Genomic DNA, 26,348 nt, shown 5'->3' with positions numbered 1-26,348 from the left:
CGGCGAATCTGATTCAAGGGCACGGAGAACTTTTTCCAGCCAAGTTCCCCTGCAAACCTGTCCTGCCACGTTGCGAAGGAAGATTGAGGTCGATCCAAGCAGGGCTTGATGTCGCTTTCAGCAGTGACAGCAAGCCCTGCTTGCCAATGAATATTTAGGAACACTCTTTCAAGGCTCCCGGTTCTGCCATGGCAGTCACTTATGACGTCATGTGTTGGGTAGGTGGTTGAGGTGTTGGTGGAGAAGCAGCCTCCCGTGCCAAATTAGGGCCCTGCTAATGAGAAACCTAGCCTGTGATCTTCTGCATCCCGTTACCTGGGTTCCAAGCCCCATTGAGCACAGCAGGGTTGACTTCAGAGTTCAGTATGGATTGGATTGAGCAGAAGCAAACGAGCCATCCTGATACGCTTTATGCTCTCTGTTCCCTCTCTAGGTGTGCCTGCAGCTTTTCAAGTGGATGCCCCTTGAGATTTTGCCCCTTGCGTGGGAAGGAACCGAGAACAGCAAAACCCTTCAAAGGATTTTGAGCTCTCTGCTGCAAAGCATTGTGGGAAAGGTGCCTGTTTATGAACCGGTCTGGCTTTTAGTCCTGTGCGGTCTCCTTTTTTAAAAAAAACCAAACCGAAATAAAACGTCGTTGTTACCTGCCTTTCACACGCAGGTCTCAGGGTGGGTTTAATACTGAATTTAAAAATTTGGTATTAAAAAAAGGGAAAACTGCAATCATGGGAACAGAGACCTGTCATGCCAACCTAGATCTTGGTTGTCGACAGGCCAGGGTAAAGAGGTACGCCCACTTATTCTCCCTTGTCAATCAAGGTGTGCTTTACACACACCCTTCAATAGAACCGTGTCACATGATTCATACAATAAAATACTTCAACAATAATCCATGTACATAAAAATAAATAAAATCAGGGAGCGTTACAAGGCAGTATAATGGAAAACATCAGTCAATACACACTACCTGCATGGTGCAGTGGTTAGAGTTTAGATTAAGATCTGGGAGACTAAGAGGTTTGCTGCTCTGGTCCAGTAAAACGCTTGCACTGCGCTGTACAGACCAGGAACAGTTCTATTTGCAGAGCATTAAGCACAGCAGCTGGATTCTTGTTGTGGTAGCAAAAGCCTTGTAGCTTTGCAGTGACTACTCACGGAAGCCCAACTTTCGAAGACAGTTTTATTGCAGAAAAATAACAGAAACACCTCCAGAGCTTTCAGACATGACTGCTTCACACCCCACAGGCAAACAAAACAAACGCTCTATATATACTGAGCATCTTAACAACTTAACGACTCAACAACTCAAATCACATGACCTTGCTAATTTGCCAGCGTCTTAGGTTTAAAGTCCTAACCCCTAAAGGGTTCAAATCCCCGCTTGGCCATGAAAAAGTTCATTGGGTGACCTTGGGGCCAGTCACAGCCTTTTTAACTTACTTCACAGGGTTGTTGTGGGGGTTAAACAAGGAGGGAGAGAATTATGTATGCCGCCTTGAGCACCTTGGAGGGAAAGGTGAGATATAAATGTAGTAAATGCATACTTATGTCCGTTAATGGCATTGGGTCTACTCTGAGTGGGATTTAGTTGGCTACAACCCCTTTACCTCTGCATCAAGTAAGTGCAGGATTAGGGAGCATTTAAAAATCCCCTCCCTCAAGTCTGCAATTCTAAAAGTTGTTTGGCTATATCTGTAAAAGAAGGAGTAGACAAGAAATTCTCGTTTTATATACAGTGGTACCTCGGTTTTCGAACGTAATCCATGCAGAGGAAGCTGTTCGACTTCCGAGGCGCATTTGAAAACGGAAGCATTTACTTCCGGATTTTCGGCGTTTGAAAACCAAAACTTCTGTGACGGTCGAACCGAGGTACCACTGTATCTAATTTTTATTAAACTTTATGTTTTACAATTTAGAATATTCATTTAAACAACCTTAAAATATCAGTGACTTCCCTTCTTCTCTTTCCATGGTTCATTTTGCATAACATAAATCCCTGCATATTTTACATAAACTAAACCATTTAGTATTCCATTATTGCATCCGTCAAAACTTATTTACACTGTTGAATTTATCTTACTGCTGCCAACGTTTTCAATGGTTATTCTGTGAACCACCCAGAGACCCCTGGGTATAGGGCGGTATATAAATTCAATAAATAAATAAACTAAAATCCTCCCATACATTCAATAAACATTTTCCAATCTTCTTTAAGCGTATGTTCTTCTTGTTCTCTTATTCTGTATGTTAGGTCCGCAAGCTTCGCATATTCCACCAGTTTAAGTTGCCATTCTTCTTTAGTTGGGACCTCGCTCGCTTTCCATTTTGGGGCTAACAAAGCACGGGCCGCAGTGGTGCCATACATAAATAACCTTTGTTGACACCTGGGAATTTCTGTCTGAATTATCCCCAACAAAAAGGACTCTGTTTGTTTGTTTTTTGGAAAAGTGCTTTTAAACATTTTTTTCAATTCATTATAAATTATTTCCCAATACTCATTATAAATTATTTCCCAATACTCCTTTACCCTTTTACAGGTCCACCACATATGAAAGAACATACAGTGGCACCTCTACTTACGAATAACTCTACTTACGAATGTTTCTACTTACGAACGGAGCTCTGTCCGCCATCTTGGATCCGGTTTAGATAACAAATTTTTAGATAGGGTTGCTTCTACTTACGAATTTTTTCTCCCAATGCATTCCTATGGGATTCGACTTACCATTTTTTTTGACTTACAAATGTGCGTTCGGAACGCATTAAATTCGTAAGTAGAGGTACCACTGTACTCTCAACTGCATTGCATCTCCAGCACTAATCTGATTCAGTCTTATACATCTTAGCAAGCCTACTCGGAGTTAAATACCATCTGCAAATCATTTTCAAGTAGTTCAGTTCTCCTTCAAGGAGTAACATGCTGTACTTCAGATCGCTCATCCAAAGTTTTCCCCCCCAGAGACTAAAAACTATATTATGTCCTATATCTATTGCCCAGTGGCTTTGACAAGCTCGTCTTTCGTTTCCCTTTAAAAAAAAAAAAAAAAAACTTTATTGAAATTCAAATTAAAATAAACACACACATAAACACATACACACACTTGAAATAATAATAATAACAACATACAAAATCATATATAATAAAAAAGAATCAAATAATAACCATACTGACAATAAGGATATAAAGTTAAATTCATACATTCAACTTAAATCCAACTTAAATTGTGATACCCGTAACCCTAAAAGAATTACGAGTAAAAACAGAACAAAAGAAAAAGAGAAAAAGAAAAGAAAAAAAATGAAAAAGAAAATACAGACAAAAATCCTTTAGTCATTCAAACCCAAAATTATTATAAACATGGTACTCTAAGTACTCTCCACCTCTAATCCCCTTTAATTGTTTCCCTTTATCTCCTCCCCTCCTATTTGACTTCCACTCATCTCTCTCTCAGGTTCATCAAGTGCTATATTACAATACTGCTTCCCCATATTTCAATGAATATATATCCTAAAATATCCTATATATAGAAATTCATCATTCATCAACTTTCTCGACATAAAATAAATCAAAGCTGTTCAGTACGAGATCTAAAAATAAACCCAGGATAAAAATCCTGCATCTTTCGTTTCCCAGTCTAATAACAGATTGCACATTTTAGATAAAAAAAGGTTTTTCTTTATTTTGTATAAGATCTTTTTCAAATTGTGAGCTTTGGTCCGAGAAACCATTCTTGTTCACGGGGTTTACCTTCTCCATAGGAAACCTGCAAGGACACTCGGCTGCTGGCTGCTACTGCTGTGAGCATGTTGGTCAACACAGCGCCAGAGCCCCAGAGAGGAGCCATGGCTGTCCTGGGTCTCTATCAACTTCTGGACCTCGGTGGTTGCTCTGTTGCGCAGAGACAAGATGCTAAAGCAGCCGGCCATCAAGGTGCGTTCAGATGTCGCTTTCCTTGCTGCACAAATTGCTCTGCGTTTCGGCTTGTGCTCCTGCTAGCTGGTCTCAATCTGTTTGACTGCAAATGAATCTCCCAAGTGTCTTCTGTAAATCAAATGTGTTTAGCGCTTGTTTCTGTATTTGCTTCCAGAAAAAAAAGAAATGTTAATGTTTGCAATGAATGCAGAAAGGAGCAGTAAATGTGCGTCATATTCCACTAAGTGTCAGGGTCCAGGCAGAGGAGGAGGAATGGTGGAGACCGCCTCCCCATCCTGACCATTCCAGGGAGGGGGAAGAGGAAGACAGTATAGGTGGACAACAGGGGTGTAAGGAAGGTCACAGCTCAGGCAGATGAGGGGAAAAGCTGGGAAATCATGGGAGAGTTGGAACAACACCCGGCTGACACGTCGTCACTAGAAAGCATTCTAGACCCACCATCTCTCAGAACCCGGTGAGCCTTAAAAGTAGGAGAGCAAAGAGCTCAAAGACAGGGCACATAGCAGCACCCGTAGAGGAGATGAATGAGGAAGTGGGAAAGACGGGGGTAGAGACTCGGGACAACGCTATTATCCAAGAGGCTGGGTTCTCTAGCCTCTCTCTGTAATATTGAAATAAAAAAGGATGGTAAGAAACCATACTTTTCCTGGGCAACCAGCCGGGAGCTGCTGACAGCCTCCTGATGCTCTGTTTCCGGAAGTGGCTTTCACATCGGTTAGTTAGGGGGATGTCAGGGGAACAGAACAGCCTGCCTTGTGAATATAGCCTTGGTCAAATCACCTTGTTAATGGCGCAGGAACCCAGCACAGATAATGCTGGGGAGAGAGACTTTGTGCTGGACACCAGGCAATGGCTTTTCCCACCTTTCTTGCCCCAGCCCGAAGAGCCTTTCCCAGACCATGACTCTAGAAACAGCAGAAGCAGCTGGGAAGAGAGGAGTTCAGGGATATTTTTTTTTAAAATAATCTTATATTATTTTGCTTCTCAGCTTGTATTGTGTTATTTCATGCGCTGCGACGTGCGTTTCTCTTTAATTTGCTGATATTTGATTTTATTGTATACTGTTACATTCTACCGTAGTGGATTATTGAATATTACTTTATTTGATATGTCATTTATTTTAAAGTTATGCGTTTTATTACGACGTTTTTGTCGTGGGTCAGATCGTTCTGAGTCGCGTGACCTTTTTCGGTTCCTTCAGCTTGTAGAACGCCTTGTGTATACAGAAAGGCGGCGTGCAAATTAAAAGTTAAACGAGATGGAAATGCCGTTCTGTGGATCTGAGCCGACGTGAGGACACATTCCTTTGACTGACTGGAGAAATTTCTTTCCGTGACCAGGAGAATGCTGGTTTGGCACGCTCCGTGTTCCCCGAACTCCTTGGAGCCCAGACGGACTGGAAAGGGTGGTACTCACCCGGGGCTTGTTAGCCTGTTGCAAGAAGGAGGTCCTGAGCTGCCGGCTGGATGATACCACGCAAGAGGTAGGCTTGAGGAAAGAACTTCTGCTCTTCCATAAACCCAGAGGCAAAATTTGGTAAGTGTCAGGCGCTCAGGGCAAGGGTGGTCCGTCTTGGGAGAGTTAAGGCCAGCAACCTCTGCAGTGGCAAGGAAGAGTCTAGGGCAGGGAGGCCAGCGTTATATACCATATACATTGGCTGGGTATATCATGGATTCTAATGGTGTATAATGAAAAAAAGTCATGTTGCTTATTTAAATCCTGCAGATATTAATAGCAGCGTTACTGTGTCTACTCCATGCAAGACAATGGGGCTAGTTTTAACCAGCCCCAAACACCATAGAGTGATTCTGTTGTATCTTAACTATGCTATCATTTTGTTGTATCTTTTTGATAATAATTTTTATTAATTTTTCAATTACAGTCCAATAATAGCCTCATTATAACAATACCAAATTATATTAGAATTACTAATACCAATCATTCAAATACCGAATTGTATAATTTTGGCGCCCCCCCACCCCACATGCTAGAATTGGTGGTTTGATGGTTTTCTTTTATTTCTGCGTTCCAAAATCTTATTAACTTCATTTACATTCTGTGTAAAAATAACGATCCCTTATACAACAACTGCAATATTAACAACTTCTATTTGTGTTGACACATTAAATGATTTCTAAAACTACAAGTGAGGCACTCAAACTATATCCTTGCTCTACCTGTGTGTGGCAGTTATCCTGTCCATGGTGTTTCTTCCTGTCCTTGTAAAATATTATGTCTATCTTTTACTTCTCCTTCATGCCTTGGGTAGAGCTGATATCCAATTGTTATTTCAGATCCCTCCACCCTGTGCTTCACTGTTTTGCCACTTTAACAACAGCTGCAAAAATCATTCTGTCCATAAAGAACCTGTTTTCACCATTTTCCCTCTCAGCTTGGGAAGAAGAGGGCTCTTTCACTGCCTCTTAGCCTAGCCCAGTGTTTCCCAACCTTGTGCCTCCAGATGTTTTTGGACTACAACTCCCATCATCCCTAGCTAGCAAGACCAGTGGTCAGGAATGATGGGAATTGTAGTCTGAAAACATCTGGAGGCACAAGGTTGGGAAACACTGGCCTAGCCTACCTCTCAGGGTTGTTGCCAGGATGAAATAAAGGGAGGGAGAACTGTGTGGATGCCACTTTGCAGGAACGGTGTGGGGTGTAAATGTAATAATAATTAAGATAAATAAAAAAAAGACCATCTTGTTCTTAAAATGCCCTGTGTTTTTTCTCATTTCGAGGCTTTTTTCTGCCTCCTTCCCTGAGAGAGATGCATGGTTTTTCTTGGCATTTTGTAATACTGGTCCTGAAAAAATATACTGTGGTTGCTTCCTCCCGCCCTACACACCATTTCCCCCCTATAGAATCATAGGAGTGTAGAGTTGGGAAGGGGCCCATCTCATCCAACCGCCTGCAATGCAGCTAAATCACAGCCCTAATACCCTCTTCCGCAGGCTTGTCTGTTGCTGGATGTCCTGTTCCCAGCTCTTTTGGTCCTAATGGAAGAGCCAGATTACTACTGCTTCCAAGGTAGGTGGTTTGCCCTGAAGTCATCTATCCAATTCAGGTGGTCGCAGCCAAAGGAGTCCTCAACCAGGAAAGAACCATCTGAGTCTAATAATAATAATAATAAAAAACTTTATTATTTATACCCCGCCCATCTGGCTGGATTTCCCCAGCCACTCTGGGTGGCTCCCAACACAGTATTAAAAACACGCTAAAACATCAAACATTAAAAGCTGGGATTCTGGTGAACACAGAGTTAAAACACTCTGGAGGTGTTCTGATTCTCTGGGTGTCTGCCCACAAGTGATCTGTGCAGTTTCCTTTGTTTCAGAGTTCAGTTTCGGTTTTGAGTCTGAGAGTCCCGAGTATGAGTTTCTGTAGGAGAGAGTGCTAGAGATAAGAGCTGCAAACATGCAGCTAGCTTGTGTTGGTTTTGCTGTTTCTTTTATGCTTCTGTAATAAAGGTGAGTTAGACTAGAAGCAACGGAGTTGAGTTTGTTTTATTGAAGACACAGACTGCCATCGTTCCAGCTGCGCTGAAACTCTGCTGGGTCCGAACAAGAAGAAGCTTTGCAGAGCGAGCTGGGGAGCCTGCTGGGCAGCCATTGAAGATTGGCTGCAGGGGTCTAAGGATTTATGGCCCACTTTAAGGGACCCAGGTGGCACTGTGGTTAAACCACTGAGCCTAGGGCTTGCTGATCAGAAGGTCGGCGGTTCGAATCCCTGTGACGGGGTGAGCTCCCGTTGCTTGGTCCCAGCTCCTGCCAACCTAGCAGTTCGAAAGCACATCAAAATGCAAGTAGATAAATAGGAACCGCTACAGCGGGAAGGTAAACTGTGTTTCTGTGCGCTGCTCTGGTTTGCCAGAAGCTGCTTTGTCATGCTGGCCACATGACCTGGAAGCTGTACGCCGGCTCCCTCGGCCAATAAAGCGAGATGAGCACCGCAACCCCAGAGTCGGTCACGACTGGACCTAATGGTCAGGGGTCCCTTTACCTTTTTACATCCTCTAGGAAGAGCGGTTGAGCGTTAAACCAGCTCTGTCAGAGGAACAGGGGGTCTCCTAACAACTCTCAGCACCCTCAGTAAACTACAGTTCCCAGGATTCTTTGGGGAAAGGCATGACTGGTTAAAGTGGCATGATGCGGCTTTCAAAGCATAGTGAAGATGGGGCCTAAATTGCAAACAAAATTTCAAAGTGTAATATGCATATGAGCCCAGCAGAGGGCGATAATATGCAAGCTGACAAAGTAGCTTCCTTTCCTGTATGGTTGGTCTGTCTAGACCCACATTTCCTGCACTGACTGGCAGCAGCTTCCTAGTTCCTGCACAGCCCTACCGGCGTTTCCATGTGCTGCAACACTACAATTTATCACAACCTTCCCTAAACACGGCTGCCTTCAGATGTCTTCTAAAAGTCAGAGAGTTGTTAATTTCCATGACATCTGATGGGAGGGCGTTCCACAGGGCGGGCACCACTACCGAGAAGGCCCTCTGCCTGGTTCCCTGTAACTTCACTTCTTGCAGGGAGGGAGCTGCCAGAAGGTCCTCAGAACTGGACCTCAATGTCCGGGCTGAACAGTGGGGTGGGAGACGCTCCTTCAGGTCTACTGGGCTGAGGCCATTGGAGAACCTGTGACCCGCCAGAGTTTTCTGAACTCCCATCCCCCACTGGCTAGGCCCACTGTGTCTGATGGGAGCTGGAGTCGCAGCAACATCCAGAGCGCCACTCCTGCTTTTAAAGCATTGTGAATGCAGAACGAGGGATTGGTAGTCATTGGTGTGATTAGCCTGGGCCTCTGTTTGCAGTGTTTTCTCTGTGGCTTCGACGTGTCCGAGAAAGTCTGGAGGAGATCTGGGAAGGGCAGAGGAGCCGGGTGCTGGCAGACCAGTCTAGACTTCTCGAGAGACTGACCCAGTTCCTCTGGAACAATGCAGAGAGCCCGGTAATGGTACCTTTTTCATTTAACCTGGACTAGATGACCCTCGCGGTGCCTTCCAACCCTGTGATTCTATGATTTGTACATATGTAATAATGTTACTTTCCCACCCCTCCTCTGCCCACACTGTTCAGGTGGAAGGGGTGTCTGATTTCATCCACAGCTCCTTCCAGCTCCTCCTAGAGATCTACAGCTTAGAGTGTGATCGCTTTGTGGACCCGGAGAGACCCCTCTATGGGCAGTTCCTCCAGAGAGTCATCCTTATGCCCTGGCAGGCCAGAGCCCGGTATTTTCCTCTCATTTCGGTTCTGCCCTACCTGGGTCCTGAAAAGGTAAGGGGGACGGGACGGGACATTGGTGTGTGAGTGTGGAGCTCAGCCCATAATACTCTGAAAACAAAAGGGTCAGGTAGCAAGAGATGGAAATTGCCCTCTTTGTTAATTTCGTAAAAACAAAACCCATCAAAACCTTTCTTTTCCCCCCTTTTTTTCATATGTGCCAAAATACGAGACTATTTCACCTGTGTGTTTCTATGCACCAGTGCTGTAACAGATTGTATGGTCATACCTTGGTTTTCAAACACCTTGGGAGTCGAACGTTTCGGCTCCCGAACGATCAAAAACCAGAAGTGATTGTTCCGGTTTTCGAATGACTTCCACGGCTTCCGATTGGCTGCAGGGGCTTCCTGCAGCCAATTGGAAGCTGAGCCTTGGTTTCCAAACGTTTTGGAAGCTAAACGGACTTCCGGAACAGATTCCATTTGACTTCTGAGGTACCACTGTATTGTTGCAACCATGTTTGCCAAACATGGGTCCTCCAGCTGTTTTTCGACCACAATTCCCATCATCCCTAGCTGGCAGGACTCGTGGTCAGGAACGATGAGAATTGTAGTTTAGAAACGGCTGGAGACCCAAGTTTGGGAAACATTTGAGTTAAATCAATAACCACTTTCAGTGTTTACAGGTCCCATTGACTTTAGCAGTGGGGCGTAGCTCAGTGGTAGAACCATAGCTGCCAAGTTTTCCCTTTTCTCACGAGGAAGCCTATTCATCATAAGGGAATTTCCCTTTAAAAAAGGGATAACTTGGCAGCTATGGTAGAACACCTGCTTTGAATGCAGAAGGTCCCAGCTTCAATCCTCAGCATCTCCAGGTAGACTTGGGAGAGATTCCTTGCCTGAAACCCTGGAGAGCTGCTGCTGCTGGTCAGAGTAGACAATATTAAGCCAGATGGACCGAGGATCTGACGGTATAAAGCAGCTTCTCCTGTTTCTCCTTAATCCAGCCCTTTCTTGTGAATCACGAGGACTAGAATCTTACTCTCTCTTTTGCCAGCACTAAGCAAGGGCCTGGCTCAGTACAAGGCAGCTTCCTGCGTTTCGTGCAGTTGGGTGACCTTCTCTTGTGTTTGTGTAAAGACCCCTGACATCTCCTGCATTTTCCCTTCCGCTCTGCTCAGGTTCTGGATGCTTACAAAGATCTCCCGCAGCATCTCTTGAACTGCCTGTCGACCAACCACTTGTGCCCTGTCGCCTCCGATTTGTACAAAACCATCCTCCGCCTGCAGCGCAGAGTTTGGGCCGGGAGGCGGGAGCAGGTCCCAGAGGAAGAGCTGGCTCGGGAGTGGGGCCGCTGCTGGCTTGGGGTTCTCTCCAGGGCCTTGACCTCTCCCTCCCCTTCGCTCCAGAGCAACGCCTCCAACTACCTCCTGGGCTGGACCTTGCAAATTTTCCCCGCCTCTTACTCTTTGTTGGACGAGAGTTTTAGGAGCAGGGAGCCCTCTCAGCTGCGGGCCTGGGTCGCCTTGCTGAACGCCCAGAGGACGATCTCAGGGGCCTTCCCCTCCAACGCAGAGACCCTCGAAAGGCTCCCCTCCTGCCTCTTCTCCAAGGAGGAGAACGTCCGCATGGCGGCGCTGAGTCTCCTCTGCTCTGCCCCCAGGACCAACCAGGCCTTGTCCGAGACGGAGGCCCAGCTCCTGAAAGAAGCTTTGCCGCTGAGCTTGAACTGCGATTCCTCGTCCTTCCGGCAGCACCTCCAAACCATGGTTAAGAAGGCCCTGGTCAGGCTGAGGGACAGCTCTCTTGCCCTGCTACGGAAGCAGGAATCGGACAAGAAGGAACGCTGCGGCGGGAAGGATCCGGAAACGGCTTTGGGGCAAGCCGTGGGTGAGTTGACCCATTCCTCCACACACCTATTGTAAGAACTGGGTGCCAGACCGAATGGGCCCCCTGCTCTTCTCAAGTTTTTAAATACAGGCAACTCCCAATTTGCGTGCGATTGGTGCCGTGAAATCAGTAAATAATTCAGTTCCATCCCAGAAGTGGCGGGATAAAGCTGAAAAGTCCCTGTGGTTTGTGAGGAGACCCTCCCTGGAGCCCAAAGAGTCCAGAAATAAAGGCTTAAAGGGCTTAAAAAAACAAACTAACACCGTATGGGCTCCAAAATGGCATATGGGAGCTCTTGCTGCTGCTGCTGCTGCTGCGCTACCCCGCTCCACAGCTGTTGGGCAGGAGGCTGAATTGCAACTGGCTCGAATGTGCTGTTCCCTGCTCTTTCTGGCAATCTGGAGGCAAAGGTACTATAGAAAAGAAAAAGAGAATGGAGGGTGTTATAAAGGTGGTCTTTGGCTAAGGGGCCGGGCAATTTCTAAAGTTTTATAAAGTTCTTGAACGCCTTTGTTCTGAATCCTCACCTCCTTGCGAAGTGGGGGAGAACTCTGTTGAAACAGGAAAATGAAGATCTTCCTTTGCTTGCCTTCTACTGGCTCCAGCTTCCATCCATTCTTCTCTGACCAATTATGGACTTAGGGGACTCAAGAGTCTCTTGGGGAGTTGGGCTGCAAAAGCAAAGCCCAATTTTTTCTACAACAAGAGCAGGTAAAAAGCGGGCGTTTAGAGGGTGCTCCTCACTTGAAGCTCATTTCGCTCCTGCGTGTGGCGGGCTGGAATGTAACCCCCACGTAAGTGAGGAGTTGCCTGTAAAATAATTGCCACCCTCTTTTCTTAGGCTGCCCTCTGCCCGAGAAGGGACACCAGTGTTTGTGATGTGGTGCTTTTCTCCTTTGCTTCCTTCTCCTGATGCCTTCCGAGCACTCCTGTGTCCCTGCCTGTTGGGCTGGACAGAGGAGGAGGAATGGTGGAAACCACCTCCCCATCCTGACCCTTCCGGGGAGGAGGAAAAGGAAGACAGTATAGCTTTACAACAGGGGTTTGAGGGAGGTCGCAGCTCAGAGGCAGATGAGGGGAAAGGTTGGGAAATAATGGGAGAGCCGGAACAACACCCGGCTGACACGTCAATAGAAAGCATTCCAGACCCACCATCTCCCAGAATCAGGTGAGCCTTAAAAGTAGGAGAGCAAAGAGCTCAAAGACAAAGGACACAAGGAAGTGGGAGAGGCAGGGGTGGCGATTCACTCGGGACAATGCCATTATCCAAGAGGTTGGGTTCTATAGCCTCTCTCTGTAAAGACTGAAATAAAAAAGGACAGTAAGAAACTTTTCCTTGTCTTTATACTTTACCTGCAACCAGCCGGGAGCTGCTGACAGCATCCTGACACCGCCTCATTAAAAATCTATCTCCCGTCCTAGATTTCGTCGAGTGGCTGCTGCAGCTTTGCATCTCCTCCCTGACGTCGGGCTCCAACTTCCAGAGGAGGAAAACCGCCCTTCTTCTCCTGGCGGCCATCATGGAGACCTGCACGGACACCTGGAGCCCAGAGAGAAAGAAGGGGCAGCCTCCTCGTATGTTGATGGGGAGCCTATGGGCTTGTGGACGTTTCTTGGGCTCCAGTTCCCATCAGACCCAACCAGAAGGGCCAAATAGTCAGGGGTGATGTGAGCTGGAGTCCAACAACAGGTTAGAGGACCTCAGGTTCTCCCTCTCTATTTTATGCTCTCCTACCTGCCCAGCCCTGTCCAGGCATTCCATGGGGCAGGGAAACAATGCCTGGCAGAAGTTTCAGGACCACGGAGAGCTCCAAGCGAGCCGGAAACCAAACAGAGCCATTTCGAGCATTTGCTCCCACTCCTCTGTCCCCTTTCTGGAGAACTTGAGTTTCTTAAAGCTTTCTCTAGCCTGGTTATCTAATTTAATTTCATAAAAATTATTCCGTGCAGATAAAGAAAAAAGTACTTACTCATGCAGTACAGTTAAAACTGTGGCATCCACTCCCAAAAGAGGCGGTGATGGCTGCAAAGCTGAAAAAAAAGAATTGGGCAAATTCCTGGGATAGCTCAGTCGGTAGAACACGAGACTCCAAATCTCAGGATTGTGGGTTGGAGCCTCACGTTCAGCAAAAGATTTCTGTGTTGCAGGGGGATGGACTAGATGTCCCTTGTGGTCCCTTTCCAACTCTACAGTTCTATTATTCTATGATAATTCGTGGAGGGGAAAGCTATCCGTGATCATGATGGCTGTGCTTTACCTCCACTACCAGAGGCAGTAATGCTTCTGAACCCCAAGAAAGCAACCCCAAACAGTCTAGTCTTGCACCAGATCTTTAGCCCTTTGTAAATGGCTCCAACATGCAAAGAGGGAAGAGGAAAATGCTTTGTTCCTGTTATAGTCCATGTGGTTTCTCCCCCCCCCCTTCACCTTACTTTCTCCACACACACACGCCCCCCGCACTGTACTACTCTGCAGGCAATATGGCTGCGCTACTGAGCTGGGCAAGAAGCAAGGGCTGCTGGGACTTTTTCTCGAGAAACAACACATTGGCACTGCTGAGCTGCTTGCAGGACAGTACGAACGAGGTGCGTCGTCCACCCATCCTCCCATGACACTGTGAATGGCAAGAATTTACAGGTGGGGGTGGGGGGGAGTCACCAGAGTAGCACTTGGGGGCACACTGGCACCACCAAGGTCTTGCCTTGAACACCCATACCCGCTCACTGGCCCCTTGATCATGGGGTGGTGAGAGTGGTACCTTCTCTTGCACGGAAAACACATAGAGCTGGAGGAGGAAGTTGAGAAAGTGATGCTCTGTCCTGCTTCTTTTTCCAACTCTATGTGCTTTTCAAGGCTCAGATTAGTGCTATTGGATCTGACTTTACTGATAAGTGGCCAGAGGGGGTGGTCTGTGGCACTTGCTAAAAAATCCAGATGTGCCCCCCATCCTAAAAAAAAGAAGAAGATATACACTCAGCTTCAGAGTCTGGTGATTTTCCTTTGGCACAGTAGGAATTTTGAACCTAGCATCTTTCTTTGTGCATAGGCCAAGCGGTGTTCTGAACATTGCCCATTGTCCTCCTTTTACTCTCTCCCCCCTCTTCCACTGCAGATCCGTGAGCTGGCATCTGAGCTGCTCGTCCGCTACTTCCCACCTGCTTTCCCAGAATCCATTGCTGTGGCTCTCTTCGAACTGGCGCAGGAAGCCATGTGCAGCCCTAGAGTCCCAGAGGCGGAAGCAGGAGCGGTGCTGATGAAAGCCGTCCTCCAGAAGTAGAATATTTGTTCTCTGAACCCTTTTTGTTTATGACCATCTGAGCCTTTTACAGAATTTAACGTCCGTTTGGGAGAGCTATGAAGGAGTCTGCCTCAGGAGGATGTGTTGGACAAGGGTTGGGCGATATATCCATAATATCGTCCCAAACTGAAATCCATATCGGTTTCGTGATATCGGTTTTGTAATTTTTGAGCCGGCAATATATCTTGAATCATGATGTGTGTGTGCGCGCGCTATGCAAAAATCACAATATGAACCAGCCAATGCATAACTCCATAGCTCCATCCTTATTTCAGACATTGTGATATATTGGTATCTCACAATGTTTAGCATGCAGTGTTCAAAACCAGATACCGCCCAGCCCTAGTGTGGTCTGAAGGCCAGAGAGGCCTGTAAGTTTGTTTCCCAGTCTATGGCTGCCCCATCCCTGTTTGGAGTTATACTTTTGTTTGTTACTCAGCCTCTCCTTGTCTAGAATACAGACGTACCTTGGAAGTCAAACGGAATCTGTTCCAGAAGTCTGCTCGACTTCCAAAACATTAGGAAACCAAGGTGTGGCTTCTGATTGGCTGTAGGAAGATCCTGCAGCCAGTCAGAAGCTGCGGAAGCCCTGCCGGCCGGCCGGCTTCCAAAAGAACGTTCGAAAACAATCACTTCTGGTTTCCGATCATTTGGGAGCCAAAGAGTTCGGCTCCCAAGGCGGTTGAAAACCAAGGTACGGCTGTACTTTAGTTTTTGAAGGAACAGCTGCTCCTTTTCCTCTTCTAACTACCTTCACTGTTTTTCCTCCACCAGAACAGACAGTCTTGCGTTGAAACGAATGTTGCCGGGGGCAAAGGAAGATCTCTACCAGGCCTTCCTCAAGCATCTCCTTGGTGTGCTGCAGACACATTTCGCCAGGGCTGTCCACAACTTGTTACTAGCAGCCCACACCTCACCAATACATGGTCAGCGCCTTGGGGGCTGGGGGTTTGCTTGAAACAGGGTAGGATTGCTTGGGAACAGAGGGAGGGAGGGAGGGGTTGCAACAGGGCCTTCTCTGTGGTGGTTCCCTGTTTATGGAATGATCTCACCAGCGAGCTGTGCTTGATCCCTCTCCTTATTATCCTTTGGAAGGGATTTCTTAAAACATTCCTTTTCACCCAGGCATTGGGTGGCTGAAACATACTCGGTTGCAGCCATGTAAATTTTACTCAGAGTAATTAATGGACCTAAGTTATCCACGTTCATTTCAATGAGTCTACTTTGAGTAAGGCTATTGTTGGATGCAACCCATTGTTTCTGGCAATGTTGGAATGAGAAGTTGTCCTAATATTTGGCTTGCTTTTAAAATTTTAAAAACAAACAAACATCATTTTCATTGCTTTTTATGCATTACTGTTACTACCAGTAATAACAATTTCCTCACTGGGCCACGAAGATCACTGAAAAACCTTGGGCTAGTCATCTCTCATAGGCTATACCTCACAGGCCTGATGTGAAAATACTGTGGGAAAACTTCTGCGTACAAAAGAAAAAAACTTAAGGGGAAAGACCCCTGTGGAGAACAGACCCCCCCCCTCCCAGAACTCATGAGGGGCATGGAATATTAACTGACGGTTGTGGGGGGCTCTTTGACTCCATTTGCACTAGACATTCAAAGCGGTGTTGTACCACGTTCAACAGTCATGGCTTCTTGCAAAGGATCCTGGGAAGTGTGGTTTGTTTAGACTGCTGAGAGTTCTTCGGAGTCCCCTCTTCCCTTCACAGAACTACAGTTCCCAGAGTCCCCTGGGGAAGGAGACAGATCTATTAAGCCACTCTTTACAGGATTCTCGGGGGGGGGGGGGGGGAGAAGAAGCCATGACTGTTGAAAGTGGTATCATACTGCATTAAATATACCCTGTTTCCCCTATTTTAAGACGTAGTCATAAAATAAGCCATAGCAGGATTTTGTATGTGCGGACGTTGCCTTAACCAGCGTGCTTTGTCCCAGCAGGGGTGATTTCTGCTCTGAGGCAATGCCTGCTGGAGGTCCCAGAGGTGTCAGCCTCAATGTTGAAGCCAGAGCAGGCGGAGAGCTGGCAGCTTTTCCTTAGCGGTTTGGTGAGCACCGTGCGAGACGTCAGCAATTTGCTTTTGGGAGTGTTGCAGAGCAAGCGGCCCTTGAGCTTAGACCAGCAAGGTGAGACCAGGCTGGGATAGAAAGATGCTAAACAACCGCCAGCCCATTCGACCGCCAGCCTTTCTATGCAGGTCTTCAAAACAGTGTGCAGTGATCTTTAAGCTCTCCCTCCATCTGGAGGGCCCATCCCTTTTTTAATCCCCTGTTCCCTTCGCTTCCTTCCTTGGTGCCAGTGTGGTGTAGTGGTTAGAGTGTCAGAGTAGGACCTAAATTAAAAAATTATCCAGTAGCACCTTAGAGACCAACTAAGTTTGTCCTTGGTATGAGCTTTCGTGTGCATACACACTTCTTCAGATACACTGAAACGGAAGTCACCAGACCCTTATATATAGTAGGGTAGTGTATCAGAAGGGTAGTGGGAATGGGTGATTGGCTGAATGGGTATGGTAAACCTGTTGACGACTGTTAACGACTGCAATTAGTCCTACAGGAAAAAGCAAGGGATAGTATGCAGATGACCAAAAAGCTTTAGCATATGTAATGAGACAAGAATCCAATATCTCTATTCAGACGAGGTCTCTCCATAGTTTTCAGTTTAGTAATAAGTTGTAATTCAGCAACTTTTCTTTCGAGTCTATTTCTGAAATTCTTTTGTAACAAGACAGCTGCTTTGAGATCCTGTATTGAATGTCCTGGAAGATTGAAGTGTTCTCCTACTGGCTTCTCTGCCCTGTGATTCCTGATGTCAGATTTATGTCCATTTATCCTTTGGCGTAGGGATTGGCCTGTTTGTCCAATATAGAGAGCTGAAGGGCACTGTTGGCATTTGATGGCATACGCAGTGTTAGAAGACGAGCAATTAAATAGTCCTGAGATGGTATGTTTGATGATGTTGGGTCCAGCGATGGTGTTGTCTGGGTGTACGTGGCAGCAAAGTTGGCATCTGGATTTATTGCAGGCTCTGGTACCAGTGTCCATGTTAAGTCTGGTTGCTACCTACCAGAATCTAGATTAGGACCTGGGAGACTAGGGTTCAAATCTCCACTTGGCCATGTAGCTCACCTTTCAGCCTAACCTACTTCACAGGGTCGTTGTGGGGATTAAACAAGGAGAGGGGAGAACCACCTTGAGCTCATTGGAGAAAAAGGTATTATATAAAGGATAACAAGCGGCCCATTAATTGCATCGGGTCTCCTATGAGTAGGAGTTAGTTGGTACAAATCCCATTCATACACGAAGCTCACTGGTTGTGCTCTTTCTCCCAGCCTAGCCCCTACCTCGCAAGGTTGTAGTGAAGATGAAACGGAAGAAGGAGAACTGTGTGTTCCATTCAGAACTCTTTAGGGAGAGGCGAGATATAAAGATAATGGATGAATAATAATAATAATTCTGGGCACTCTGGGCAGCTTCCAACAGAAATATTAGAATACACTAATTTCTTAAAGATTAAAAGCTTCCCTAAACAGGGCTGCCTTCAGATGTCCTCTAAAAGCCTGGTAGTTATTTTTCTTTTTGACATCTGGTGGGAGGGCGTTCCACAGGACGGGTGCCACTACCAAGAAGGCCCTCTGCCTGGTTGCCTGTAACTTGGCTTCTCGCAGCGAGGGAACCACCAGAAGGCCCTCAGCACTGGACCTCAGTGTCCGGGCAGAGCGATGGAGGTGGAGACGCTCCTTCAGGTATACTGGACCAATGCCGTTTGGGGCTTTAAAGGTCAGCACCAACACTTTGAATTGTGCTCGGAAACGTACTGGGAGCCAATGCAGGTCTTTCAATGTTATGTGGTCTCGGCGGCTGCTCCCAGTCACCAGTCTAGCTGCTGCATTCTGGATTAGTTGTAGTTTCCGGGTCACCTTCAAAGGTAGCCCCACATAGAGCGCATTGCAGTAGTCCAAGCAAGAGATAACTAGAGCATGCACCACTCTGGCGAGGCAGTCTGCAGGCAGGTAGGGTCTCAGTCTGTGTACCAGATGGAGCTGATATACAGCTGCCTTGGATATAGAATTAACCTGTGCCTCCATGGACAGCTGTGAGTCCAAAATGACTCCCAGGCTGCGCACCTGGTCCTTCAGGGGCACAGTTACCTCATTCAGGACCCTTCAGGATGAATCAATTTAAAAGACAATACCAGATGGCGGCATGACTGTGGCTAGTAAGAGCCTGGCCAGGGGAGGTGATTTGATGAGATAAGCAGCTCAGTTAAACCCCCTTAATGTACACCCCCGGAACCATGATCCTTATCCGGTTCAGCTCTCCTGCACCAATGGATGTGTTAAATTTTTAAAAGGAGGACTTGCTCCCAAATTTATTGACAGCTGCACGAATTATTATAACCAGGAAGTGGAAGGGCCAAGAAGAATATAAAATGGAAGAATGGTATAAAGAGGTGTGGGATATAGCTGTTAATGATAAATTAACATGTGCCATTAAGGTAAGACAGAGGATATGCAGGAGAAATGATTTCAAGGAGATATGGAGGGTGTTTGTAGAATTTGTACTGTTAAAATGGAAAGGGGTCAAACCACCGCAAGAGGTGTTGAAATTTTGGGAGGTTGGGTAGTTACAATGGAATGGTCTCGGTGGTGAGGTGCACATTTTTATTCTTATTTATTTATGATTATTGCTTTGTCAAAAATAAATACGGTAAATAGGACGGGTTTCTACTGTGTTTTAAACATATAACTTGACTGCTGTTTCTCCGTATTCTTAGCACAACTTCCTAACCCCTTCTTGGTTTAATTGCAGCTGCAGCTCCTTCATTTGCAGACATGGGGAATGCGATCAGTTTCCTTATCCATGTGGGGAAGGATCCTGGGCTCCCTAATGAGGACGATTCAGTTCTACTCTCGGAGGAACACAGTCTGATCCTGACCTGTTGCTGGGTCTCAGTGAAAGTGAGCAGTTTTGAGAGTGTTTCAGGTTTTTAAACATGGTAGGGGCTGCGGGGAGGGGAGTTGGGTTAAATTCGTAGCTGATGGTGGGCACCTCCAACATCAGTTGACTGAACTGGCTTGACAGATGGAAATGTTCTGCTTCTCAGGGAACTGCCATTTGCAGGCCGGTTTCTGTGAGGGAAAGGGACATGGTCAATTTGGCTGGGGTCGAAGCCACAGAGAGAAACGAGCTGGGGAGAGATCCCAGTACGTTGCGAAGTTAAGCAACAAGGAGCCAAGAGGCGGGAGAGCCGATAGCACCGTGGAGAGTAGCAAACTGACTCAGAAACGTAATCTAAAGAAAGAGATTGATGGATAAGGCCTAAGGAATAGGACAGAGAGGAGTGAAACTCTAGCATAGTGAGGCTAATGGAAACTAGGCTTTGCGGGAAGAATCTGAGAACAGCAGGACCATAAGTTCATCAAAGATTGGACAAAATTTGCAGAATATTTGAAAGACAATTGCACTCAATTGAATACTTTGGTAGGACTGCGAGAAGCTTCGTGAGATTAAAAAAAGGAAAGCCATTGTAGTATGGAATTTTAGTGATAAGATTAAGTGTAATAATTTACAGCAGTGATTGATTTGTGAAGTATAAATATCACTAATGAATATTAGAATATCATAAGGAGGGTTTGAAGGAAGTCGTGGCCTTAAGAAGCCAAAATGTTAAAAAATAGGGAAAATAATGTGATGGATATTATCATTGTATTGTTGAAAAATTAATTAAAAAATTATATGGCAAAATAAAAAAGGAAACTAGGCTTTGAAGGAACTTCACAGCACTTTAGATGGGGTGTTTCCTATAGGGGTGGGAGAAAGGAGTATTAGGGAGGCTCACCAGAGGGCTGTAAAAAGTAGGACAAAGCAAGGGACCAGCTGAAAAGAGCCATATAGGACCATAAAGCTTAACAGTGCCACCCAAATTATGAAGGTATCATGGTGCTCTCTGGGGAATTAGATGCAATGTACCCATCCCCAACACAAGAGAAGAGAGGGCTACTTTATTCATCCGACTTCTCCCCTCACAATCTCACAAACTCTGTTCCTTTTAACTACCAAGGAAATCGGGTTGCTTTTGGGAGGCCTAGCTGAGAAGATTCTGCCCCTGGCGCCCCCGGCAGGCTGTCTCCTGCCGCTTCCGGTTGTAAAGATGGCTACTGAGGTGTTCCAGGAAATCTTGCTAACATGCCGCCACTGGGTAAGGCCGTCTTCCTGCTGGTACAGCTGAAGTCAAAACGGGCTCTTCAAAGCCTTGCTTTGATTTGTGTTTTGTACGTTTACAAGTAGTAGTAGAAGAAGAAGAGTTTGAATTTGATATCCCGCTTTATCACTACCTGAAGGAGTCTCAAAGCAGCTAACATTCTCCTTTCCCTTCCTCTCCCACAACAAACACTCTGTGAGGTGAGTGGGGCTGAGAGACTTCAAAGAAGTGTGACTAGCCCAGGGTCACCCAGCAGCTGCATGTGAAGGAGCGGAGACTCGAACCTGGTTCCCCAGATTACGAGTCTACCGCTCTCAACCACTACACCACACTGGCTCTCATAGCAGTGTCTTATAGCAGCAGCAGAGCACACAGCACCAGTTGCTGTTAGCTGCCATTTTGTTTCACCCCAGAATGCCTCAATTTGGTGTCATTCTGGGGTTTTTTTGGGGTGTGTGTGGAGAGGTGGTTACTGCCAAAAATAGGGGCTGCCATGCTTTTTGTGCTGTCTGCCATTGTGTCCCTCAATATACTCGCTGGTCACATCCTTTATTAATACACATGGCTTCCCCCAAAGAATCCTGGGAACTTTGTTAAGGGTTCGGGGGGGGGGGCGTAGCTCTGCAAAGGGCGAGCAACACACTTCCCACGAGTCTTTGGAGGAAACCAGTTGCGTTAAATATATGATGTATACCATGACCCTTAATTAACAAGTCTGGTTTGGGGCATTGGGGGGAAAGCAAAATGGTGGTCGCTAAGAACTGCTGTTCATGCCTGCTCTGGCTTCTGCTGGAAGCAGCCAGCATTTCAGGAGGTCTGTTATATCCTTGCACCAAAAAAAACAAAAAAACAAATCACTTTAGTACTCCAAGAGTTCAATTGTAGCATACTCATTGCTGGGAGTTGTAGTTTGTTAAGGATGCTGAGAGTTGTTAGGTCACATGGGTAGGGAAACTAAGGCCCGGGGGCCAGATCCGAGAGTTGTTAGGTCATATGGGCTGAGAGTTGTTAGGTCACATGGGTAGGCAAACTAAGGCCCGGGGGCCAGATCCGAGAGTTGTTAGGTCACATGGGCTGAGAGTTGTTAGGTCACATGGGTAGGCAAACTAAGGCCCGGGGGCCAGATCCGGCCCAATCGCCTTCTAAATCAGGCCCGCAGATGGGCCGGGAATCAGCGTGTTTTTACATGAGTTGAATGTGCCCTTTTATTTAAAATGCATCCCTGGGTTATTTGTGGGGCCTGCCTGGTGTTCTTACATGAATAGAATGTGTGCTTTTATTTAAAATGCATCTCTGGATACAGGTGAAACTCGGAAAATTAGAATATCGCCGAAAAGTGTGTTGATTTCAGTAATGCAGCTTTTTTATTTTTATTTTTATTTTTACAAATGCTTTCTTTTGGAAATTCCACAGTAATAAAACAAATCTTTACAATCATACAAAAATCAACATCGCTGTGACATTTCATTAATGACATTCCATTTATAATTGACCCGCCTAACGACAAATAATTACAGTTACAACAAATAAAGGCTTGACATATCTTGCTTTGCATGTCATGCATCTATCTCATATATTGGTTTCACCTTTTAAGTTGCATTACTGAAATCAATGCACTTTTCGATGATATTCTAATTTTCCGAGTTTCACCAGTATATTCAACCCCCCAAAAAACCAGTGATAATTTGTTGTTGACAAAGGACAGCTGGACCTATAAGTTGCATTACTGAAATCAATGCACTTTTCGACGCTATTCTAATTTTCACCTGTACCCTCTGGTACCCTTAACTTTCAGTCTGCTTCGCTCTTGCTGCTGCACGAGGCTGTTTTCGTGGAATACAGGCGTTTGGGTTTCTTACAAACTAACGTTAAGCCTCCTCCGCGGGTGCAGCTTTGACAGGATACAAGAAGGTCCAGGTTAAATGAAAAAGGTACCATTACCGGGCTCTCTGCATTGTTCCAGAGGAACTGGGTCAGTCTCTTGAGAAGTCTAGACTGGTCTGCCAGCACCCGGCTCCTCTGCCCTTCCCAGATCTCCAGACTTTCTCGGACACGTCGAATATTCTAATTTCCCGAGTTTCACCTGTATAGTCCGGCCCCCCACAAGGTCTGAGGGACAGTGGACCGGCCCCCTGCTGAAAAACTTTGCTGCCCCCTGTGTTAGGAGATCCCTAAGAGAGCCACAATTCCCAGAGTTCCCTGTGAAGAAGAATGGATTGTTAAACCACTCTTAACAACTCTCAGCACCCTTAACAAACTACAACTCCTGGGATTCTTTGGCGGAAGCCGTGACTGTTTAAAGTGCTTACTGTAATATATGAGGTAGATGTGGCCTTATTTTGTCCCCCCTCCTTCCCATCTTTTAATCCTCTTGTTTTCCACATGTCTCAAGTTTCTTTATCGGTATTGCCTGGGTTTTTAAGGTTGTCCTTTGGCAGCCTTCTACTGACCAGTAAAGGAGCTGACTCATTCGTTTTCTTTTCTCTAGGGAGCGGTGGAAGGCTGCAGCCTGGGATTCACGAAATTCTGTGCCACTTTGCTAAGCCACCCGGACCCAGAGCTCCAAGATATACCAAGGAAAGCGCTAGAGCAGGTACCTTGGCGGTTAAACATCCCATCCCATCTAGGTTAAAACATAGGAAGCTGCTTTATACTGAGTCAGACCACTGGTCCACCTTGTGCAGTATTGTATGCACTGACTGGCAGTAGCTCCATAATAATAATAATAGTAATAATAATTTATTTCTTATACCCCGCCCATCTGGCCGCTCTGGGTGGCCCCCAGCAGAATATTAAAAACACAAGAAAACATCAAACATTAAAAAACTTCCCTAAACAGGGCTGCCTTCAGATGTCTTCTAAAAGTCAGATAGTCAGGAATCAGAGTGTCTCCACCCGCATTGTTCTGCCCGGACACTGAAGTCCAGCGCCGAGGGCCTTCTGGCGGTTCCCTCGCTGCGAGAAGCCAAGTTACAGGGAACCAGGCAGAGGGCCTTCTTGGTAGTGGCTCCCGCCCTGTGGAATGCCCTCCCACCAGATGTCAAAGAGAAAAACAACTACCAGACTTTTAGGAGACATCTGAAGGCAGCCCTGTTTAGGGAAGCGTTTATTGTGTGGCAATGTCCCTCCCTCCCCGGAAATAATGGACACGACACAGTGAAATAAGGTAAGTGGGTGAAAAGGCCACAACTTTATTGGTTAAGGATGTTGAGCGGTATTGGCTTAGGCATTGGACCCTAACCGACTATATCCGACTGTAACCCGTGTGTTACAGTCTGGGAGAAATTAACCACCAGCAAGGAGCCCCCAGTGATATGTATCTACTGGGACACCTTCTGTGGCCACCGTTGGGGGGTGCTCTCAGGCCCTGACCTCCGTAGGCCCAGGACAAAGCTACCGCCCCCGGAACCCCTTTAACGGGATTAAATCTCCAAATTTGGGCAGAGGATGACGTAATCTGCCCCCCCATTCTTGTTCTATGCAGCTTTCCAATGCCTAACCGCCACTCGAGCCCAAAAGGCTCGCCGCCAATACCCTCACACCCGTAACCAATGCTCTAACCCCTTAATTATGTCAGCTAACCAGATGTCGTTCCCTTGAGGTGAAAGGTGAACTCCGTCGTTACGATACAGGGCTGCTTCAGTGCGTACTAGTTCTGGGTGGGAAATTATCTGACCATTCAAACTTAGGACCCTGCGCAATACAAATGAATTCAATAGCCTCCTGGTTCTGTTCAACGCCTTCGGGCAGAGCCCCTCACGCCAAACGCGCCTCTGCAACAAGGCGGACCATAACAACGTCATCCCCGGGAAAGAAGCCAGCAGCCTTTCAAAGTCCTCAAAGATATTCCATTTCAATTTCACTGCGTTTTGATACGCCAAATCATTCTCCCCCAGCTGTATGACCAGCGCATGGGGGGGCCCGACTGAAGCAGCCCTTTCCAAGACAGCAGGCAGAAGTTCTTTCCAGCGCATACCGCGCCTGGCAATCCACGATACTTTAACATTTTTTGGAAGGCCGAGATCACTCCCAAGGCCGGTTTCCATTGCCCTTACTTTAGCCCAGTGCACAATGCTGTGACCCGCAATCCACACATTGATGCGGCGCCCACCTGAAAAGGAAACAGTGACAGACAGGGAATCAGTTGATGGCTGACTGGGGATCAGTACGATTTGCAACTACGAGGTAGGGCGCAGATAACTTCTATAAGCGTTAGACTTCCACCTTCCTATGTCTTGAATCCTTTCAGCTGAAAGGCCCAAGTGCATTGCTGAGGTTGCTGCACCGATACGGAAGGAGTGGGCGGAGAACTGGCTCGGGTCAACGCCACACAGCGCAAGGGCCTTGCGTAAAACCCGTGTGAACTGGGAGCGTGTGAGCTTAGAGCTGTCCTGGTGGACCAAGAGAGGATCTGTGCCGGTCGGTCTCTGATATAGGAAGTGCCTGAGGTCCCTTACTGGACAAGGGCCATGGCCACCTGCTGCAGGGAGGCGAATGGTGGCCCCTAATCCCCGTTGATCCGTTTTTGAGCGGCGGATGTGCACTACTGCCACCGAGCTTGATAAAGCTACATCCTGCATTCGGATCCCACGGGAGGACCCGTCTGGATGGTCCTCACAAACTACTTCTCCGACTCTGAGGGCCCCGAAGTAAGCTAGCGAGAAGGCCGCGGAGAACAAGCTCGCTTCATAAGGGGACCAGCAAAGGGACGTCAATTGACTGTGAATCTTGCACAGCAGGTCAAATGTAATGGGCCTCCTGGGGTCAGCGGCTGGTGGCTGTAGCCTACGCCAACCTTCCATGGCCCTGCGCAGGTGGAAGTTATCGCAAGGGTCCGTGGAGTACAGAGATTTGCTGAAAAAGGAGATCGCTGCCGTATGTAAATTAAGAGTCTTGGTCGCGCGACCCAATTCCCTAAGGTGAACCACATAACGCATGACCTCCCTCTCTGTGGGGGGGCCCAAAGGTGAAGGGGAGGGACCCTTGTTTCTGAATTTAGAAAATTCTGCCCAAACGCGTTTGTACGAGCTCAGAGTCGAGGGGGCAACCGATGCGAATACTCCCTTCAAGATTTCTCGCTCCCAAGGTTCCATAGGGATTCCGGGAACGGCTCTGGACACTGCTGCGCCTCCGGTGCCAGCAAGCGGAAGCGGTCCATCTGGAAACGAGACAACGCATCGGCGATATCGTTATTGACCCCTGGGACGAATTTGGCCGTGAAATGCAAGTTCAGTTCCAGGCTGCGCAGCACGAATGCCCGCAGAAGGGCAGAAACCCTCGTGGAACGGGATGATTGTCTGGACATCACGCTGACCACCGCTTGATTATCAGTCCGGAAGCAGACTCTGCGGTTCCTGAATTCCTCGGCCCACAAGTGCACCGCCACCACAATTGGGAAAAACTCCAAGAAGGTTAAATCCCGTGTGACCTCTGAGGCATGCCAGCTGGCGGGCCAAGGCTGAGCGCACCACCTGCCCTTGAAGTAGACACCGAAACCCAAGGACCCGGCTGCATCTGATTGTACTTGGAAATCTGAACGTAAGCTCAGATTGTCCTGCCAAAGGGATACTCCGTTGAAGTGATCCAAAAAGGTTAGCCAATTCTCTAGGTCGGCTTTTACTCCCTTGGGTAAACGGGCCCTGTGGTATGGGCGCTTCAGACCTACGGTAAGTCTAGCCAGGCGGCGGCAGAAGGGGCGTCCTGGCGAAACTACCCTGCATGCAAAATTGAGATGTCCAAGCAAGGATTGAATCTGTTTAAGCGTTACTTTTTTAAGGGGAATCA

The 26,348-nt window shown here is 46.9% G+C and overlaps 1 protein-coding gene across 5 annotated transcripts in view; it reads left to right on the top strand.

Moving 5' to 3' along the window:
- The window catches only part of LOC118075975 (tRNA (32-2'-O)-methyltransferase regulator THADA), a 58,857-nt gene that overhangs the window by 8,513 nt on the left and 23,996 nt on the right, over positions 1-26,348 (top strand). For 4 of the 5 annotated variants that reach the window (XM_060269407.2, XM_060269406.2, XM_088659106.1 and 1 more), the window contains exons 6-20: positions 434-556; positions 3,760-3,931; positions 5,275-5,417; positions 6,886-6,961; positions 8,747-8,883; positions 9,012-9,209; positions 10,336-11,044; positions 12,467-12,619; positions 13,521-13,630; positions 14,158-14,318; positions 15,118-15,269; positions 16,301-16,486; positions 19,172-19,320; positions 20,424-20,561; positions 23,053-23,157. In XM_060269407.2, the coding sequence (XP_060125390.2) occupies positions 434-556; positions 3,760-3,931; positions 5,275-5,417; positions 6,886-6,961; positions 8,747-8,883; positions 9,012-9,209; positions 10,336-11,044; positions 12,467-12,619; positions 13,521-13,630; positions 14,158-14,318; positions 15,118-15,269; positions 16,301-16,486; positions 19,172-19,320; positions 20,424-20,561; positions 23,053-23,157 (2,712 nt within the window). Of the gene's footprint in view, positions 1-433; positions 557-1,340; positions 1,517-3,759; positions 3,932-5,274; positions 5,418-6,885; positions 6,962-8,746; positions 8,884-9,011; positions 9,210-10,335; positions 11,045-12,466; positions 12,620-13,520; positions 13,631-14,157; positions 14,319-15,117; positions 15,270-16,300; positions 16,487-19,171; positions 19,321-20,423; positions 20,562-23,052; positions 23,158-26,348 lie in introns of those variants that run through there. The other variant, XM_060269410.2, reaches the window with a different exon arrangement.

Source organism: Zootoca vivipara, chromosome 16 (genome assembly GCF_965207765.1).
Source record: "Zootoca vivipara chromosome 16, rZooViv2.hap1.1, whole genome shotgun sequence".
Lineage (NCBI taxonomy): Eukaryota > Metazoa > Chordata > Lepidosauria > Squamata > Lacertidae > Zootoca > Zootoca vivipara.
Note: the sequence above shows the minus strand (reverse complement) of the source record. Positions and strands in the feature narration are given on the sequence as shown.